Source organism: Chaetura pelagica, unplaced genomic scaffold, assembly GCF_000747805.2.
Source record: "Chaetura pelagica isolate M959 unplaced genomic scaffold, ChaPel_1.0 scaffold398, whole genome shotgun sequence".
In the NCBI taxonomy this organism is placed as follows: domain Eukaryota; kingdom Metazoa; phylum Chordata; class Aves; order Apodiformes; family Apodidae; genus Chaetura; species Chaetura pelagica.
In genome coordinates, this window is record NW_009954305.1 from 24,579 (window position 1) to 45,702 (window position 21,124).

Sequence of the window (21,124 nt, forward strand, 5' to 3'; positions counted from 1 at the left end):
GGCGCCGGTGTCCGCGGGCGCGGGGCTGCTGCCTGCGGGGCTGCTGCCTGCGGGGCTGCTGCCTGCGGGGCTGCTGCCTGCGGGGCTGCGCGCCTTTTGCGGGCACCAGAGGGAAATCGTCCAGAGTTTGCCCGGCTGCGGAGAGGGGAGGAGTTGCGAGGCTGAAGTGCCCCAGAAGTTTGCTGGCAGAAACTGCTCCTTATTGGCAGAGTCTTCTGCCTCTTCTCGCAGGGATTCCTTATTGCCTAAGATGAGCGGCTGTAGGAAGCGGTGTAAGCGTGAAATACTGAAGTTTGCCCAGTACCTTCTCAGGCTAATCACAGGTTCTCTTCACACAGGTAATGACTGGTTTTCTTTGTAGTCGAGCTCGTGCAGCATGATAACAAAAAATTGCCTGAGGTTAATGCAGTGATGGCATTGTTCTGTATTAGGGTTCCTTTGATCTTATAAAGAATAAAAAAGAAATCTGTGAACTATTTTGTGGCTGAGCATAAGAAAAACAGAATATATAGTCTCGTGTTAATGCCGTTTATACTGTGTAATGTGTTCTCTAAGCAGTTACACACCTGAATCCAAATCAGGATGCAAGTGTCTGTGCTTTCACCTGTGTACGTGATGGGTAATGCGGAGCATCCACACAATGGCCGTGCAGGATAAATCGCATGCTCTTTATTTTCACTGTGTCTTGAACTGATTTGCTTTGACAAGCAGACTGCATTCTTTTTCTCAAAAGCTTGTTTTGCCTATCTTAGGATGTAAATCAACGGCAGTGTGTCAACATGATATGTTTTGCTGCAAACTTTAAATAACACTTGTGCTTTTTGCCCTTAAAGAATTTGAAACATAAATGGCTGTCAACTTTATTTAGGTGTTTGTTTTTTTTTTTTTCTATCATCGACAAATTGTACTGTACTAGATAAGGTTTCTAAGCAAGCCTGAACAAACAGTATGGTTTTCTTCTTAGTACTTTGGAAAATATACTTTTCTCACAATTCAGTATATTCTATGTCTGTTCCAAACAACTGACAAATATAGCTTACATGATGCCATTCTGTGTTTATAAAATATAATATTGCTTCTTTCCAGACTTCAGATCTCTCTTTTTTTTTTCCCTTGGAAAAATCATCAAGCAAAGGTGCAAGTCAGCATCAGCAGACAGGGGCCAATTATACTAACATGATTATTGAAAAATTAAAAGCCATTTGTTTTACTACAAGCATTATGAAAGTTTCTGCTGGTTTTTGGTTGGTTGGCTTTTTGGTTTTGTTTTTGGTTTTTTTTCAGTTTAGGCAGTGATGGAAAGATTTGAAAGCAAAATTGACTTCAATATTGATTTAAAGTATTGATGTATGCAGTTTATCAGATTTGGGGTTATAATGTCATAAAGAATACGGTATAAACATTGTCAAGAAGTACTTTATAGGATTCTTGGAATTTTTCTGTAACCTTGGACAAATTGTACTGTACTAGATAAGGTTTCTAAGCAAGCCTGAACAAACAGTATGGTTTTCTTCTTAGTACTTTGGAAAATATACTTTTCTCACAATTCAGTATATTCTATGTCTGTTCCAAACAACTGACAAATATAGCTTACATGATGCCATTCTGTGTTTATAAAATATAATATTGCTTCTTTCCAGACTTCAGATCTCTCTTTTTTTTTTCCCTTGGAAAAATCATCAAGCAAAGGTGCAAGTCAGCATCAGCAGACAGGGGCCAATTATACTAACATGATTATTGAAAAATTAAAAGCCATTTGTTTTACTACAAGCATTATGAAAGTTTCTGCTGGTTTTTGGTTGGTTGGCTTTTTGGTTTTGTTTTTGGTTTTTTTTCAGTTTAGGCAGTGATGGAAAGATTTGAAAGCAAAATTGACTTCAATATTGATTTAAAGTATTGATGTATGCAGTTTATCAGATTTGGGGTTATAATGTCATAAAGAATACGGTATAAACATTGTCAAGAAGTACTTTATAGGATTCTTGGAACTTGTGGAAATCTGATGCAGCTTTAAAGTAACTTTGAAGGCCTGCATTTATTTTCAGTACTGTTCCTAGTCTGTCATGGTTTCTCTTTCATGAATTTTATCAAGTCAGATTTCTCTAAAAATGCTAGCTTCCTGGTCCTGTGGGTTGCCATGGAAATTAAATAATATATGATGCAGGATAGAGGCTATGTTAGAAATGAACACCAGTGCTCCTTTTCACAAAGTCATCAGAGCTTTTCCTTTCCTGTCTAGCAATGGTGCACCCTACGTGATTTTTCAGACTGACTTTTGTATCACAACCTTTCTAACCTCACAATTAAAAAAATTCAAGAATTATGGATACTAATTTTTATGTGTACTAATGAAATAAGTCCTTTCATTTATAATGAAGGACATTTTCAGTGCAAAATTACTGGAAAGCCAAGCAGTGAGGTGGAACATTTACTTGAAGCAAGCAAGCAAGAAAAAAATCCCCACTCTTAGGAACTCCTTAAGAGCCGAAGCACTTCCTAGGAAATTTTCAGTTCGTTTTTACTACAGGCAACAGTATCTTACTACTATTATTAGGTCAATAGACTTTGTCATGTTCAAATGATGTAGCAAGTAAGATCAATATAATATAATAATAATTGAACCGCTAAGAGAGGTAGAGCTGCACTGCTCAGTTCTTGCATAGCCTGGTCTGCTCATTAACCTCAACTGTTGCAATACCAGTTAGTGTTCCTTCTGCAAAATCTAATGCATAATTAATTATGTTGATAATTAGTTGATAATTAATGAAGACAAAAGAAAGCCCAGTTGAAAGTGTTAGAAAGTTATACTCTGTGTATCAGAGCTGTTCCTGTCTCTATCTTGAGCATTCAGAAAAATATACGCTAAGTATCAGAAACAAAAAATTGTGCTTTTTTGGCTTTTATAAATAGGCAATCTGCTTGCTCAAGTGACCCATTATTTTTAAAATGTAGATACTACAAAGGAGCACAATGGTGAAAACAGTTTAACTTCCTTGTTGGTACAATTTGTCCCTTGATTTTTTTCAGGTGTTCTTCAATGTGTAAATTATAACTGAAAGTTGGAACTACACGTTGTTGAAAGCACATGCATCTAATCCATTCCTCCTTTCTGTATGATTAGGCATGTTGCATATATACATAATATACATCAATATAGATTGGTACAAGCTCTGCTGGAGTTGGTGGGATCACACTGATTAGAAAACAAGAGACAGGAGCTAGGAAGGAGACTGGGTTTACTGGCTGTAGGCCCAGATTTGAAGTCAGTGATTACTGGGTTTACTGCCAGTGTTTCATAACCATTTACAGCACTATAGACCTATTCTGTGGTGAATCTTGATATTTAAAATAAAAATTCTCATAGAGCTGTCTGTGGTCGTACATAAACTTGAACTTGTGCTTAATATTCAACTTGGCTGCAATCAACATTAGTGAAATTACCCCCTTGCTTGAAGGGAAATGCTGCATAAATCTTTACAATGGTTTAAGTGACAATCTCTGCCTGAACATCCAGATTTCTTCCAGTTGTTTTTCACAGCAAGTTACTATGATTGACAGCAGAATGGGGTGAAAAGTAGTGGAAAGAAGTAGTCTTTTAAACAAAGTTGGGGTTTTTTTTTTCCATAATTTCTCCTGTACATTACATTGATGTGTTTTGACTACTGAAACAGACTCCCTCAAATACTTGAAGACAGCATGTCTCAAATGTCCTACTGTTTTCTCTATTGCTTGCTGCCTCTTGAAGTGTGTTGAAAGTGCCTGTTCTTTGAAACATCATCATAAAGAACTTCATTCTGTGATTGAGGAGAATGTTTCAGTTTTCTGATGCAACATTAATTTGTATATAATAATGAGATAAAAAATTCAGAAATCAAGAAATAGATTGTAAATTATTTTGAAATGGAGAAAACAGTTTTCAGAGCTATGGCTAGGAAGTTTTGCCTAACTGTCACAAATAATAGGGGATTTAACAGATGACAGAAATGAAACAGTGACTTCAGCGGTAGATTTTCTGAAGTATGTCCTTTTTGGGCATGTTCATATTAAATATCTGTCATAAAGGAGGCTAGGTTTTCCTGGGCAGGTTGAAATTCCCAGTTGGTATGCGCGTTTACAAATAAAGAAGGAAGGTAACAACTCTGGCTGTGGAAACAGTACACCCTCTCTAACAAAGGGAAGTAATCTCACTCATCCAGGCATATGTAAATAGATTGTTGTTGGTGTAAAATAACACTGATCACAGGCTTGAGATTTTTCTTAGTTAAAAGTACATCCCACATTCGTTGGTTTTCTTTTTGATGGTCCTTTATTTGAGAAACCAGTTTACCTTTAGTCTTTGATTTTACCTGTTTGTGCAAAGAATTACTTTTCAACCTACCACCATGAAGAAGACTTAACCTGGGCACAAGACCTGTTCTCCCTGAGGGTGTGTGAGAAGCCAGCATAGCCGTCTAGGAGCTCACAGCAGTACTCCTGTGGCTGTTGCTGGTCACCTGCCTACCAGTGACTGAAGTCCAAGTCTGTTTGAGACAGCAGTTTGTATGAATGCATTCCAAAGCTGCTTACTCCATTGGCACATAGATTTATTAGATGTCACCCTCCTGAGCTTTGGAAATACAAGTTATATAAACACTCATTGTTTACAAGTAGGCTGTCTGCCAGGGAAGGAGATAATCTGTGTTGCTGACTTAGCCTTCAGCTTAGCCTGAAGAGGATTGAGATGTCTTCTCCATGTCCAAGGAGAATGTCCACACTTCCAAAATCTAGTAGTATGGATAAGAGCCCTCTCAATTTCTTAGTGCATCATACAGCAAGACATAAACATCACAGGACCAGGGAGCCTGACTCTTTTGTGATTATTAGAGAATCCATCTGGGAGTTAGTAGACCTGAGGCTTAAATTCCACTCTGGGAAATGTCAGTTCTGTAACTGTCCTAAGAGCAAATATCATTACGACACCACTTCCTGATGTTCACCCTCAGCAGAAAGCATGACAAATAGGTCACAACCATGCAGAGATCCTACATGGCTTGCATTGGCTCTCTGTCACGGATAGATTGAAACAGGGTGAAGGAGGTGCCTCATTTCATGACCCAGTTCAGGAAGAATGGGAAATACTGAGACTGAATGTCCCCCCCGCAAGTTCCTTGTTCCCTTTCCTACCTTATCTGGAACAAAAAATTCATGAAGCGATTTATAAATTTGCTTCTAAGTTTCAGTGCATGTTGTGGATTCCATGGTGGTTGTTAGAAAAGTTTAAGCTCAGGTCTTCAATTTTAGATGTGCCTGTTGTGGGTGCATTTATGGAACGATTTCTAGAAGTCAGGGTGATATGCTAGGATTTTTACACTTTTTTCTGGGAGTGTAGAACTCAGCCTTACCAGGAGTGTATCAGGGTTTTCCCATTATTAACTTTTTCAGTTAATCTGCGGAAAGTTTAAAAATTAATGCTTCAAAACCTAAAAATTAATGTATTTTACAGGAATGTAATAGGCTAGTTAGTGACGGTAGGTAAATATTCCAGAATAACTTTTTTCTTTACAGTTAACAGGTTAGATGAAAGACAATATTGAGACTGATTAGCTCTTAAATTCTTAAATTTAATTATACTGCATTTTTCCTCTTTATTCTCAGATTGAAAGCACAAAATGTAAAAACACTTTGTATTTAATCTATGCATGATCATCTCAAATATTGCAAATGAAATTATTTTCAACAGTTGATAAAATAATTTTCCTGATCCTGGGAGGAATTAGTAGAGGTGAAAAAATATTGTTCTTCTAATGCAAAAGAAAACATTTATCCTTTAATAAAACTGATCCTGAAATGAATTTAGTGCACCTTTTTCTGTGTAGTCCCTTCTGCATAGCTTTATGAATGAGTGATGCTGAAAATTTAATGGTTTAAATAGATGTAGGAAACAGCTGTCACTCCGTTTCTCAGATGGTCTGTTCAGACCTTGAAGCTGTATAGCAATGATGGAACAATTCCTGAATTATTAACACTAATTTTACTGCTTTTTTCTAGTAGTGTTTTTTCCCTCTATGTCTTGGCTGGTTGATTTTTGTTTGTGATAAGTCACAAAAACTATTCAGTGAGGTCAAAGATCTGGAATTAGTGTTAACTGATTATTTAATATGAATATTCATGAGACGTTTGTGTATAGTTTCCTAAGCAGAAAGACAGAATAGTCTTACGATTTTGTAAAAGAAATCTGTAAAAGTGCTGGGTTTTTTAATGTAGTTGGCAACATTCATGTAACAGAATCTAAAACTGCAGAGCAAGTTGTCTCCATACATGCCACCAACTCTGATATCTGCAGCTTAATTAAGTTCAGAGGAACTTAGAGATTTTGGCAGACAAGCAGTGGAGAATGATAAATCAGGAGGCTGCAGCAGTGTCAGTCCCCAGGCATCTGCCCATCTCTGACACACGTTGTGCTCAGGATGCGGGCGGGCAGCTGCTGCCCCTGCTCTGCCTGCCACGCCAGAGGCTGGCTGGGCAGTTTGGGTGCTGGTTAATGGGGTGATCAAACACCCTTTGGGCCAGCAGTGCCTGGCAGTGGGGTGGGCAGAGGGATGTAAAAGTCCCAGATCCCTAGTTCTAATCTTTGGAATTCCTGTTCTTTAAAATGAGAGGTACTTCATGTCTTCAGCTAATGGAGCTGTGCTTTTGCTCAGGTGCTTAGTGTGATACAATGTTCAAGAACAGATGTACATGGCCCTTTAGCATCTATCCCCAATTCTATTTCCTTTTGAGATTTTAGTAATAGTGTTTCTAAAGAAAGGCTTTTAATTGTTATGCCTCATAACACATTTTTTAATGACAGTGATATGAAAAGAAATATCAAATGAAACTTCCTTGTGTCTTTCCCCTTTGATGGGATTTCTAGCAAGAGAATATTTTTCATCACCAGGGATTTGGCTTCAGAAAACTTATTCAGGTAAAATGAAAGATTGACAACTGAATGAAAAACAAGCTTGGAAAACAGAAATGGGAATGGGTGAAGCATTTAGTTAGTGGATTTTCTAATGTGATAGATTTAATAGAAAAGGGAAAAAATTACAAATAAACCCAAGTTGTTAAAATTCTGGCTCAGTTTTGATTTAATCTTTAATTGTATTGATGTAACCTTCTGAAAGACCCATGATGATTTTTGTGTTCACTTAGATTTATTAGCTTAACACATGGCAAAGTAAATTAACAAGAAACTGCACTTGTTTAGGCTACCTCTGAGTCACAGAAATATCTTTGTGTTTTCTGAAAGTGAAGATTAAAGGATATTATGTAAGAACTTCAGCTATTCATGAGAGCATGAAAGGGAATAAATAATTCCCAGCTGCTCTTACAAAAGAAACAAGTGCAAAAACTACATTTCTGTACTATATCCAATCGTACAAAGCAAAGTGGAAATAAGCAATCACCTTCCCGTAAGCAAAATTGTCTTTAAAGCAAGTTGTGCAGTTGAATCTCTCTCAGCAAATCTGTGTAGCATGTTCTGAAACATTTTGACTAGGCCTATAAGTGATGATAGATGTTGGTTATCTATGAACCCACAGTGAGGCAATACAATTAACTTCTATTTTTTTCTCTTTTTTTTCTTTTTTTCTTTTTTTTTTTTTTGTTTTAATAAACTCTTTGCCTTTTTTTAGACATTTTTTGCCTTCTGAGGTGCTAGCACTGGCTTCTCAAAACCAGACGCACCAGAAACTGTTGGTTAAATTATGATACCCGAGTCCCATGCAAGTCAACTTGATGTTTCCTGAACTGTTTCGTGGATATCCATGCACCAACTCAAAGAAACTCCTGAAGTCAGCTAGGAAAATCATGCCTTCTGTCAGTACTCTTTAATCTGCAACACTGCATTACAGTGAGTAATTAAAGTAATTCAATCAATATGTAATTCAACCTGTCCTTCAGCCCTGAGTGCAATGCACTTTTACGCTTGGACCTCTGGTGCCCTTTCTCTTCCCACCTTTGTCATGAGGGCGTGCACAGACCCAGTGACTGAGGACTCCTCACCCTGTGCTAGCTCAGGGCATCCTGCTTTCCACCAGAGCTCCAAGAGCTGCAGCCACATTTCCCTGCTGGCTCTTTTAGACTTCGCAAACTTCTCCCAGTAGGGGCCTGTGCTGAGCTCCTTTCTAAGTAGGAGACAGGCTATGCTCCTCTCTTCCCTGTTCTTGAGGTGATTTGAGTGCTACGACTGCAAGGCTGTCTCAGCTCTAGGGTGAATTTGATTAAGTGGAAAAACAAGGCCTATCAAGCAGGTATTTTAATTATGCTCTTGCATAGCTCTCACAATGGAGCCGTCACCACGCTGTTTCCTGCAGGGACACATTGCTATGAGTTAAGGGCACGCCGTGGCACATCAGAAGTCTTTTGTTAAAGAATGACTTTAGCAGTCTCAGGAGTATGCTACCAACCAGGTAACCCAGGTTTTGTTCTCTCAGTGTATTTATAAATTCTTGTTAAAAAGCAGCAGTGCACAGAAAGACAGCACTGCAGTTTTCCATGAGGTTTTTTCCTGAGACTTCAAACTGTTTTGAGCAGGGTAAAAAAGAAAAAAAGCTTTTGATTTGTCTTATTTAAAGAGAGGAATCTCTCTCATGCAAGACTGTATTATTTGAACCCCCTGAAAATGTTTCTGCATTTCTTCCCACTAATGTCGAAATGAAGCAATTTTCAAATGGTGATGCACTGAGCTATGTCTACTCTGTTGAATTTTCTCAAATATTTTCTTGTAGTGTGAAGAGAGAATTTTTTTAAAGAAATAGTAGACTCTTGAGAATTTACAACAGTGTTTATTCTGCATAAATACATAAGAAAATGTGCTTCTTAATTACCCCACAGTGTGTAACAAAAAAAAGCAAAGTGAAGAAACTTTGAGTTCTCAGAATTATGATGACGTTTTAATTTTTTTTGTCATGTTTTAATGTAACCATAGAATTTCTTCATCTTAAGTTCTCTACTTCAATTTCATTGGATTAAATTCTGAAATACAGAGCCAAACTAGAATAAAAGGACTTTGCTCATCATTAAACACCCAACAATGATGCTCATCTCCAGCCAGCGATAGTAGAAGTTACAGGTGACTGTTACACAAAATCTATAAATAGAGAACAATCATCTGAAAGCTTTATTCAAGGCTGTTTTGTTATGGAGTTAATAGAGAGCCTTAACAAATAGGGAAGATTAATTACTATTTCTGAGTGCAGGTTAATAAGGTTCCATTAACTTCTACTGAAAATAATGGAATACTTATAAAATGAGTAGAATAAATTAAAAGAAAACAATAATCCAAAATATCAAAATAATCCTAAACAACATGAAACAAAGAGAGCAGATGAAAAAGGTGTCCTCCTTTTTATGCAAATAGGATCTACACCAGAATTATTTAGAAAGGTGCTGGTAGCTTGAAGCTCTCAGGAAAAAGCTAAAATGTCAACATTCATGGGAAAACATGATTTTCCAATGTTTCCAAATGTTTGGGGTTGTGGTTTTTTGTTTCTGTTGCTGAAATATTTCTTCTTTTGGTATCAAGTCAGTATTATTCATCAACCTAATTAGTCTCTTTGTTTTGGGTGGGTTTTTTTTTAATGGAAAAGAATTCTAAGATCTTGGGTGTTTTTAATCTAGAGAAATGCAGTGTTCTTTCAGTATGTGTAATTGCACAAGTTCTAATGTGTGAGGGTGGAATCTTTCTTATCTTCTTTTTATGGAAAGAAACCTGATTAATTTCAAAGAAATCAATCAAGACTTCATTTTAAGTTCTGCATTTTACTTTATGCTTTCTCAGGTTCCTGATTAGCACTTTAGCCAGTGCAGTCTTGGTATTAGTCTACCTCAGAGGGAGATCACTTTTGTGGAAGGGTTTGGTAAATGCAGAAATGTCACAGAGTTAAGTTTTGAGTAAGCTTCATGGTACTGACTGACTGAGATGCTTAAATGTCAAGTATCAGACATTGAAAGAAAAATACCTTGAAAAAAGCAACCAAACAAAAAAACCTTTCAAACTTAGATGTTTTTTTTTTCTCAAGGCAAATATATTAGTTGAATTTTGCCTGAGTCTTCTCATAATGTTGCTGGGATTTCTTGGGTTTTGCATGTTTGAGTACCTGGCTTTGGAAAACACCATTTTTTGTTACCTAAAGAAGTAGGACCCCTCCTACAGATTTTCTGTTTAAAAGTGGACTGTACTGCAGGCATACTCTGAGACAAAATACCAAGATGTATTTCACTTAGCAGCAGTTAGCTTAAAAGAAATTCTGGGAAATGCTGAGAATACCATAACTTAGCTGGGAAATGCTGAGAATGCTATCACTTAGGGCACTTATGCTACATTTTGTTTCAAGCTAGAGCAGATTATAAGTATTTCTTTTGTTCTCCCAAAAAAATGAATCCTAGCTCTATACCTCTCACACACTGCAGCTGCAGACCTACTGTGAATTTCCAGTGATTTTGTAGATCACCCAGATTTTAAGTGACATAATTAATTAGAAAATGTATTGTAATAAACCACTTGTAATCACTCTCAAGTAATACATTTTCCCCACTTCGGGAAAGTCTAGATAGACTGCCTTTGCTTGCCCCAATTTGCATACCTCTCTCTTCCTTTAAGCTGTATCTGCAAAACTCTGTGTCATGCAAAATATTTCAACTTCAGATTTTATAATCCTGGCCAATTGACTGAACATCACAGAAGAATGAAGCAGTTGTGAAAAATTTGTGTGGGTAGAAAGGGTTTCTTGAAGGAGCAGATCTAAAGGCAATACCCTAATCTTTAAACATATTCTCCCGAATATGTTTAAATATTTTGAATATGTTTAAATATTTTGCTCAAATGACCCATATATTTTAACACATTAACTCCATCATATAACCTATTCAAAAAAGAGTTATTTCCAGATCCTTCTGGAACAATCATCTTTGAAGTCTTAAGATTTCTTGTGGCATGTTAATGGGAAAAGGACAGTTACCGTGCTGCATACCACTTATTTTAAAAACATTGTTAGAGTATTTATTCTCTCATTCCAGGTCTGAAAGTTAATTAGAATGAGAGACAGTTCAGTTTCTCTTACAAATGACCCATTAAAAAGCATCCTTAATGATCACCTTTTGGAAATCCTACATTGTGTAACATTCTTATGTCCAAACTCCTAACATAATTTATGAAGATAATGTTAATACTTTGGCTGTATGTAGAACACAGCACTTTATGTTATTTTTAACAATAATCTTAAAGGAACTCAAAGTTACCTAATTATGCACACAAGATGGAGGGAAATGGTAGTATTAAGACTTTCTCACCCTTATGCATTATAGTGCAGGGCTTTACTGTGTGTATTTTTCTTTGAACACAGTGATTTGGATTATAGAAGCAATTCGGAGTGGATGTACTTAGAGTAGAAATTTTGATGCAAACTGTAATAAATACTACCTTAGAGTACACAAACTGTTTCTTGGTTATTGAACTTTTGTTCATTTTATAGGAACTTTCAGTCATAGACAGATTTTGTGCAATGGTTCTCAAAGACAGTAAAATAGCAGATAAAATTCCATGTAGATTGGGGTAAGTGGTGCATGCTGGGCAAAATGAGCTTGATGTATAAACAGAAGGTGATGGGTGAGCTTAGTACCAGTCAGGAATGAACCCCTGGGGTTGATAAACCTGTGAAATTCCTTGATAAATGGTGGTGTAAGCGTGAAAAGGTCTACGTTAGTTGGGAGGGACAAGCTGGGCAATCACTTGGGAGTATAAATCTGTTGGGAGTCACAAATTAGATCAACTGTAGTATGCATAAGAAATCCCCTGAGATTAAAACAGTCAGTAGGTGTGAAAGTGTTAGTGGAAAATATTCAATATACTTGTCCTGTTTCTCCTCTGGCTGTACACTAATAATAGCTGCTGAAGACAGGGTATTATGCTAGGTGGATCCCTAGACTGAACCAATACAATAGTTCTTAAGTTTTAATGTTGAAATTAACTTCCCTGCAATAGGGTAATACCACTGCTTTGAGGGATGGTGAGTATCACAGTAACAGTTGTAACCCCTGCCTCTTCCTAAAGTATTCTCAACTAAATCATCTTTCCTGAGCCCCTTCCTCCAATCACCAGAAGTTTAAAGCAGGTAGTTTGTATGGAGTCATGAACCAATTACGAAGTCAACTGGAACTTTATATTCAGTGTTTTATGGTCTAGTTAGAAGAGTAATTGTATGTCTTTTTTAATATCTTGGGTTTGTTTCATATATAGGATAGCCTGAGAATAAGTTCTAGGACCTAATATGTCTTTCACTGAAGTGAAAATAATGCTCTTACTCTCTTCTCATAGTATCCACAAGACTAGCCTTGAGTCTAAGTATCTTCCTGCCCCCTCAGGCAGTTGTACTCTTTAACATCCTGAAAAGGGATTAGGAATTTACTAAAGGCAGAAAAGATGAGTATGTAACAGCTAAAGCAGGGATAACTAGGGAGGAATGGACTCATCCTATATCAGTAGCAATGTCAATAGAATATCATTCGTATGAAGGCATTAAAACATAAAATGCAAACTCCTGTATTTTTGCATCTCCTTCATGGTTTTGTCTTTTAAATGAAAGATACAAGCTAGGAATAAAAAAGAGAAACCCTGACAATCTCATTCACCCAAATATGCCAATATATACATATGCTTTTAGATGATGGCTGTAATAGTGCATAATTTTACTTCTAGCTTAATGAATGGCAGTTTCTTAAATACTGGGATAAACAGATGTTCATATTTCACAAATAGTGTATAAGGGCTATCTTCAATGTAAACCTGCATTAGCAATAAACATTTTCTCCATTTAATAGTTGTTTTTTTTGAATTCTGAAAGAACATTAGAGAGAGATGATTGTCCGTTCCGTACCATGTTTGGGTATGAACTAAATGGACGATCTGAAAAGCAGCAGTAACATCTTGCCTTGGAAATACGTGGGCAATGAAATACGTGGTATCAGTGCTTCAGTCGTCTACTGGTTATTCTATACAACTGGCTCTGATACAGCCAAGCACAAAATATAGAACTGATAAAACTTACTACCACCTTGTGGCCCTGTTGCACTGCCATGCCTGTGCCCTATTGCATTGGCAGCCACCTGTTCATGTCCAATAACAGTGACATTGGTTGTCACACACCATTCTTCTGTCTTTTAGTACAGTGTGATGGCCTATAATTTTTAGACTATATGGATTTTTAACAGTTATTGTTTCCATGTATAACCTAATTCAGTTAAATTCTACTTGCAGGTTTTTGTGTCTCTGAATTTGTTTAGATTTTCATGGAATGTCATGAGTTGGAAGGGATCTCTAAAGGTCATCTAGTCTAACCCCCCTACAACAAGCAGGGACATTTCACACTTGAACAGGTTGCTCAGAGCCCTATCACCTATGACCTTGAATGTCTCCAGGGATGGGGCCTCCACCACCTCTCTAGGCAACCTGTTCCAGTGATCCACCACCTTCATATTAAAGAGCTTTTCCTAATGTCCAACCTAAATCTACCCTTCTCTAGCTTGAAACCATTAGCCCTTGTCCTATCGTTACATGCCCTAGTGAACAGGTCTTCCCCAGCCTTCTTATAAGCTTTTTTCATGTATCGGAAGGTCACTGTAAGGTTCCTCTGGAGTCTCCTCTACTTCAGGCTGAACAACCCCAGCTCCCTCAGCCTGTCTTTGTAAGAGAGGTGCTCCGGTCCTCTGATCATTTTTGTTACCCTCCTCTAGACACGCTTCAACAGGTCCACATCCTTCTTGTGTTGGGGGCTCCAGAGTTGGATGCACCACTCAAAGTGAGATCTCACCAGGGCGGAGTAGAAGGGCAGTCAGCAGGGCTGGCCACACTTCTCTTAATGCAGCCCAGGATGCAGTTGGCCTTCTACGCTGCAGCTGCTTATTGCTGGCTCATGTCCAGCTTTTGATTGACTAGTACCTCCAGGTCTTTTTCCACAGGGCTGCTCTCTAGCATGTCTTCCTTTAGCCTGTATTTGTATCTCTGGTATGTTGGCTAAATAGAGTGACACATTTAATGTGACACCAAACTCTAAATTTGTCTCATCTCTTTGTAATGACAGCCTGTTAAGGAAGACAATACAATCCACTATAATATAGTATTTCAGTTGCAAAATTGAAATACTTATTTTGAAGTAATTAAAAAAAACCTGAGAAGTTTGTATAATTGGACTTCTGAACTATCCATTTTAAGAAGCTTTCTAAAATAGATCACTTGGTTCTCTAAACATTGACTGAGATACTACCTTTAGATTCTGTTTTTGTGCTAACATACCTCTGTTTTTTTAACTGAAGTCTGTAGTGTGACCTTTATACGGGCATCACACCACAAAAATAATGCAAAAAATTAAAGAATATTTTAGTTTCCTAATATCTTTATAAAGTTACAGCAGATATTCTTGGAGACCTTGTGTTCCTGTTGGTGCCCTTCAGTATTGATACATATGAAGTTTTATTCCAAATAATTTTATACCATAATTTTACAAATGAAGTTTTGTCAGTGCTGTGTCTTCACAATACAGTATCTCAAAATAAGCATGTTTGATATTACTGGGGGGTGGGGCTGTATCGCTTTTAAAACTGCTAATAATGTGATTTACCCTCTTGAAATTTTCATAGATTGTCTATCTAGGCAATGTAATTAAATACAGATTAAAAGTATCTGAGACAGGGATAAAAAGCCTGTTTTCATCAGCACCCATACTTAATTAATTTAGGAAACTGAATAAATCTGAAACAAGGTGCTAAATTTTGTCTCTCCGTTAGTTTACTTTTTATTGACAGGTTTGTTATTCTTTAAATCCCTTTAGGCATATGATTAAAATAAAACTGTGTTTAGTATTTGTGATGTGCAGGCTTTTGTTAACAGCCATGGTAAACTAGAGTTAATTTCGGGAAAAATAAGTGACAGCTGATCATTTGTATTTGATTTATGGTAATATTTTTGAAAGTCAGCAGAAGATACCTTAATCAGTTCCAAAAATAGGAATGTATGTCATTTTCTCCTCAAAAGTTTGTCTGTGAATTCTTTTCGAATGGCTGTATTTTATTACATTAGTCAAATAAATATTTCTTAAAAATTCCAGGTCACATTTTTCTCCTCAGCTGAGTCCCATGGGACAAGGGCATCACTTGAGAGAGCAGAGTTGCTGGTCAAACATAGTATTGACACATGCACCCCGGGACATCCAGCTTGAAGCAATAAAATCAAGAGTATGTATAGTAAATCACAACGATGATTTAGATTCTCCTGGATTATGGAAATATTATTATTTTTACATTTATAAAAATACATAGTATTTTCAAAATGTGTAAGTACACCCATTTTTAAACAAAACTCCTTTTCAAACACTTCATCTTCACTCACAAGTTTTAAATGTGCTCATATTCAGGCATCTCATGTCAGGTAGATCAGTACTCTGTCTAATTCACAGGCAACAATGCATCTGGAATCCAACAGTAAAATCTGTAGAACTTTCTATAGAAAATACATATGAAATTTCTTAATTACTGTAAATGTCAATCTAATGATAACATACATTCAGCCAGCTACATGAAAATATCATATGTTTCCAGGCAAACAAATATTAAATACCAGTAATAAGCTGCTCTTGACTTGCTGTTCTGTAACACAACTTCTGTAGATTTCTTCCATTATTGGCTCAGGAAAGGAATAGCAACATAAGAGAAATCTAAAGAATTTTCTTCATTTGCAGATTTAATTCAAATTAAGTAAAACTGCTACATTTCAGAAGAATCAGAACTGAAGTGACTTTATTATAATTTAGCATAATTCATTTCTTAGGGAAACAAAAAAAAAAGGATATTTTAATTCTGAATGAGAGGGTTTCAACAGAGACTGAATTAATTTTAACTCTTCTACCTTGCTAATTAATTAATATGTAGCTTTTTAGAGTAGCCTGTGTGCACAGCTCCTCAGGAGCCCTGAAAAGGTGGTGAGAACAAGATGATTTTTCATCTCTTCAGTCAGCTAGTAACTTTTAAAAAAGCAACCAAAGAACCAAAGATGATTAGATGCAAGCTTAATCCCAAAGAGAAGGGAAAATATAAAATAAAATGTTAAGAAGAATCTACCTGAGGAAAATAAGTTGCACATAACCAGGGGAGCAAAGTTGAGAAGGGGGAGGGTAAGGAAAGCACGAGTGACACTAGGCTATAAAAATGTGCAAATATGCACAGACACTGTTGCTGTGGATCATCCATGGTATATATTTGCTATCCATGGCAAATCTACAAACTAAGAGCTTGGACCAAGAGAAATAGCTATGAGACAGCATGGTGTCTTGTCTTCAGTCTTACAGTTTAAAAGTGCTAAGAGTTAAGGCAAAATTATCAATGTTGTGATTTTTCTAAAATACAGTGTAGAAATATTTATTCCTTCAAAAACAGGTTTTAATTTCACAGAGTTACAGCACTAAAATCTGTATTGAGGGAGACTGAGATGCTTTTTTGTTGTTGTTGTTGTTTGTTTGGGTTTTGGGGTTTTTTTGTTTGTATTTTGGTTTTGGTGTTTGGACTTGGTGACCTCAGAGGTCCTTTCCAACCATGACATTTTTGTTACTCTGTGGTGGTGGCTGACATTCACTGCTCCCATTTAGTTTGATGCATCTTTTGCTCTGACTTCTGCTTTTGTAAATTTCATCATGTTTCAGGCCTGCTCCCTCTCACCACACATGGGTTAATCTGAATGCTGCCAAATACCCCATGTCCACGTTCATAGTGCTCTGAAAGTTTAATGCTGAGTGACAGATGTGAAGGAAAACAGCAGGGCATTCCTTCCCTTGTGAAGCGTTACCAGATGAAGTTCTTGAAGCTGCTCAAGTAACCACTGTAGTCTATTGTGAGAAACTAATTGAATTGTATGTATTGCTTACAGGAAGTTCTGGACTGATCTATTGAATTACTTACCTGTTTGTTGTACAGTATCGTACTGTGTCAGTAATTGAAATGTCATCCTTTTGAGACAGTGTAGGAATAAGGCCAGTTCTTTCACAACTAGTCTGCTGACATGTCTTTATCAATCAAGTCATAGTATATAGCAAAAAATTGCTCATTTTCATCAGGGAGAATATTGTCTTCCAAAAAAGTAATTAAATTCTCCCAAATAATCATCTTCACACTGTAAATCTGTTCTAGTGTGAGATGTCCCTGCTTACTGTAGGGGGATTGAACTAGATGAGCTTTAGAGGTCCCTTCCAACCTAAGACATTCCATTATACTAATTCAGTATAGGAAGGACATTTACTTAAATACATGTATTTAAGCATATGATTTTAGGCACATTGCTACTGATCTAAATGAGCAAATTTAGATTTGAGGGAATTTAGATTTTCTTTCTATTACAGTTTACCCATAAGATAGATAAATACTGTCTCATTGTGTATGAACAAATACTAATTTTGTTCCAGACATTTTTTACAACACTATTCTTTCCAAGCAATGCAAAATTTAGTTTGTATTTTGTAATACTAGGGGGTTTTTACATTTAGTTAATCTGCACCAAATACCAGATTTTGAGTCCTAAAGTACTACTGCAAAGTGTTGAGATGACACTACTTAAAAATATCACCAAAGTGTACACCTGGAGATGAGGCATTCCACACTTAAATAGACTAAGTAAGGCTCTAGCACACTCCAACTACCAGTATACTGAGCGGGAGGTGTGTTGCCAACTTTAATGTCTGACAGGGCAAAGGATAAGAGGCAGAAAAGGCTGTGCCACACTGAATCAGAAACGGGAAGTACTGATCATGAAATATGCCTATAGATCTGGGAGCTCTGAGAGGGAATGTGCAGTGCTGGTGCTTTAGCAGCTGAGCTGGAGGGGAGATAGGTTTGAAGGAAAAAAGCCATCAAACTCATAAAATTGTGCCTGCAGGGCATGGAGAAGACAATGACAGGTGGAATATATAATGGATATATCTTGCTTCATTTTTTTTTTCCCCCTTATGTGCTGAAGCAGTATTGAAGGTCTTCCCCACACCTGTATCCTTCTTCAGACTGAATATGAAGCACTGCTTAAGGTCAGTAGTTAGGAAGCAAATTAGTGCTTATCTTATATTTTCTGAATTAGCTGAATATATTCTGAATTAGCTGAATTATCTCTATCTGTTTAAGCATCACTCATTTTTACTCTTCTCAGTAGAATAGGTTTGAGATAGTGTGGCCAGCAGGACTAGGGCAGTGATAGTCCCCCCATACTCAGCACTGGTGAGGTTGCACCTAGAATTCTCTGTTCAGTTCTGGGCCCCTCAGTACAAGAAGGACATTGAGGTGCTGGAGCATGTGCAAGGAAGGGCAACAAATCTGGTGAAGAGTCCAAAGCCCAAGTCTTACAAGGAACAGCTGAGGAAACTGGGGTTGTTAATTGCTGGAGGAAAGGAGGCTGAGGTGAGACCTTACTGCTCTCTGCAACTACCTGAAAGGAGGCTGTAGTGAGGTGGGGGTCAGTCTTTTCTCCCAAGTAGCAAGCAATAGAATAAGAGGAAATGGCCTCAAGTTGTGCCAGGGGAGGTTTAGATTGGATATTAGGAAAAATTTATTTACTGGAAGTGTTGTCAGGCACTGGAACGGGCTGCCCAGGGAAGTGGTTGAGTCACCATCCCTGGAGGTATTTAAAAGATGTGTAGATGTGGTGCTTAGGGACATGGTTTAGCAGTGGACTTTACATTGTGCTGGTTTAGTGGTTGGACTCTATGATCTTAAAGGTCTTTTCCAATGAAGACAGTTCTACGATTCTAACCTCCCCCAGTTATGATGACCTGTTACTTCTACTCTGTTTTCTGCCTTTGTCCTTTTTGGTTTTTTTTAATGTATCTGTAAACTATGCTGAAAAAGTAGTATTTTCGTTTTCACATTACCTTGTCAAGTTGCAGCTAAGAGAGAACAGAGTAAGATGTTTAAGATTGGATGCCTCATTAAAGTACAAAATCTAAATCAAGAGGTCACATACATCTTAAAGGGGACTGTTGCCACGAGACCTGTCATGCAAGATCAGTGTTCTTATATCTAGTCTGCTGTGTGTGACTCATTTACTTAAATAAATGTAAGGTTGTTCTTTTCCTTTCAATTGGAATAGTGAAGTATTAAAACACATTACCAAGGCACAGCATATCTAAGCTACTATGAATTTCTTCTAAACACAACACGAGGAAGATATGAATCTCTTGGTCCAGTACTTTGGGAGACATGATATAATGTCTTGCAAAGATTGTTCCATGGATGATACTGTTAATCATAAATATCTGTCATTCCAACACAGTTGACTAGCTAGACAGCAAAACTATGATTTGAGACTTTTGTTTCACCACCAATTCTCTGACAAGGACAAGTTTTTTCAGCCTATGGGTAAGTACACTGGTGCCTACGTTCTGCTGAAGTCCAAGAAAACATGGAGAAAAGTGATGCCTCTGCTTTGATCCTTTGCAGTCTTGGAACAGAAGTCATTCTGATAGAATTAAGTAGCTTGGTAGCTGTCCTATGATGTAAGATTAAAGACTTAGCATCCCAGCACTGTATTCCTGCAAAGTCCAATCAAGAAAAATACATCAAAGGCATACAAATGCAAAAGTACAGCATCATATGACTCAATATAAAGCAAAGTCGCCAGGACAACTCTCTTCCAGAAGTGGAAGATAAGCTACTTTTAATGCAATTCTATAGCAGTCTCAGCCTTTCCTCATCCCAGCCAGAGGCTGCAATACCTCTTCTCACAAGGTCACCTTCTACATAGACTCCTCTTTTTACTACCAGTTTGTTAACATTGTCTTAGGCAGTCTGTTGCATGGTATCCTATCTCCTAGTGACACAAAAAAAGCATATTGAGGCTACTAAAAATTAATCATGTGTAATTTGTTGTAGATTTTTTTTTCTCCTCACTGCCTCCCTGGGCTGCAAACAGTACCTGCTGGAAACTGAGTGCTTAAATTACGTGGCAAACTATGATAAATTTCCAGGCATAGAACTGTACCAACTGCTAAGCTACACTACTGATTTTCATTTCAGTCTGTTGTAAAAATGCAGACATCCCGAATCCCAGATGGATGATTATAAAATTTAATTTGTTTCACTGTGTATTATGTAAAATAAAAAAGAATTACATGTCCTAAAAGTGAGTTTTCTTTTTAAACTTACATGTAGGTAATTGTTTTTAGAAGATAAGTTTTACTGGCATTTGTATTTTTCTTTTAAAATTGTATTGTGAAAATTTCAGTTATACTGCATCATAATTTGAAAAATAAATTGCAAGAAAATGAGATGTGAAGAATTCTGCCCCTCCCCTAAGACTGGAACAAGTCAACTCTAGAGCTGATGATAAGCTAGGGGTTGTTATTTTTTTTATTTTGCAGTGCTGCTGACAAAAGGACATCTGCCTCTCTCTCTACCAATGACTGTGAATGCTCCTTTGATTTTCACTTGGTCACAAATTACTTCATGTTGCAGTAACTATTGTACTGCAGATTGGGATTCCAGAAGGCAAAGCTGCTTTGGCACTGTAGGTACAGGAGAAAAATGATGAAGTGCATAGGCCCTTAACTCAAGATCTGCGTTTTGACATTTCCCTTTCTACAGATCTGCAGTGTAAAACTGCAGTGGGAAAAAGTTCCCAGCCTTGTTTATTTTTCTGCATTCTTAGGAATGTATTATTAGGGTCTTGGTTTCTGGTGTATTTTTTTTTCCTGTGTCAAACTATGGAGTAACATTAAGATGACAGGTCGCTTTTACTGTCTTATGTCTAATCAGAAAGAACCAAAAAAGGGAAATGTTTCCAAAAAACAAATAGGCCCCCACATGGATGTCAATTACTGATACACAAGGCACGTAAGCTGTCAAAACTGGTGATCATTTTTCTGTATATTATCTCTTACAATGAACAACAAAGACTTGCTCCCAAAAACTGAGCTGCTTTTTATTACAAAAAAAAAAAAAAAAGTTCCAGTGATTGAAATTGGTGTAACTTTTTTCTCAATTTATTGAATTAAAAGTTAATTTTCTTTTGTGATAATTTATTACTGTCTTTTTAGGGAAATCTGTACTAGGAAAAAAATGCAAGGACTTCATATTAAAGTTC

The 21,124-nt window shown here is 37.0% G+C and overlaps 1 protein-coding gene across 1 annotated transcript in view; it reads left to right on the top strand.

Moving 5' to 3' along the window:
* Positions 1-250: 250 nt before the first annotated feature.
* KCNIP4 (Kv channel interacting protein 4) overlaps positions 251-21,124 on the top strand; it is a 320,568-nt gene continuing 299,694 nt past the window's right edge. Inside the window, exon 1 of the mRNA XM_010003913.1 lies at positions 251-338. Coding sequence (XP_010002215.1) covers positions 251-338 — 88 coding nt within the window. The remainder of the gene's footprint in view (positions 339-21,124) is intronic.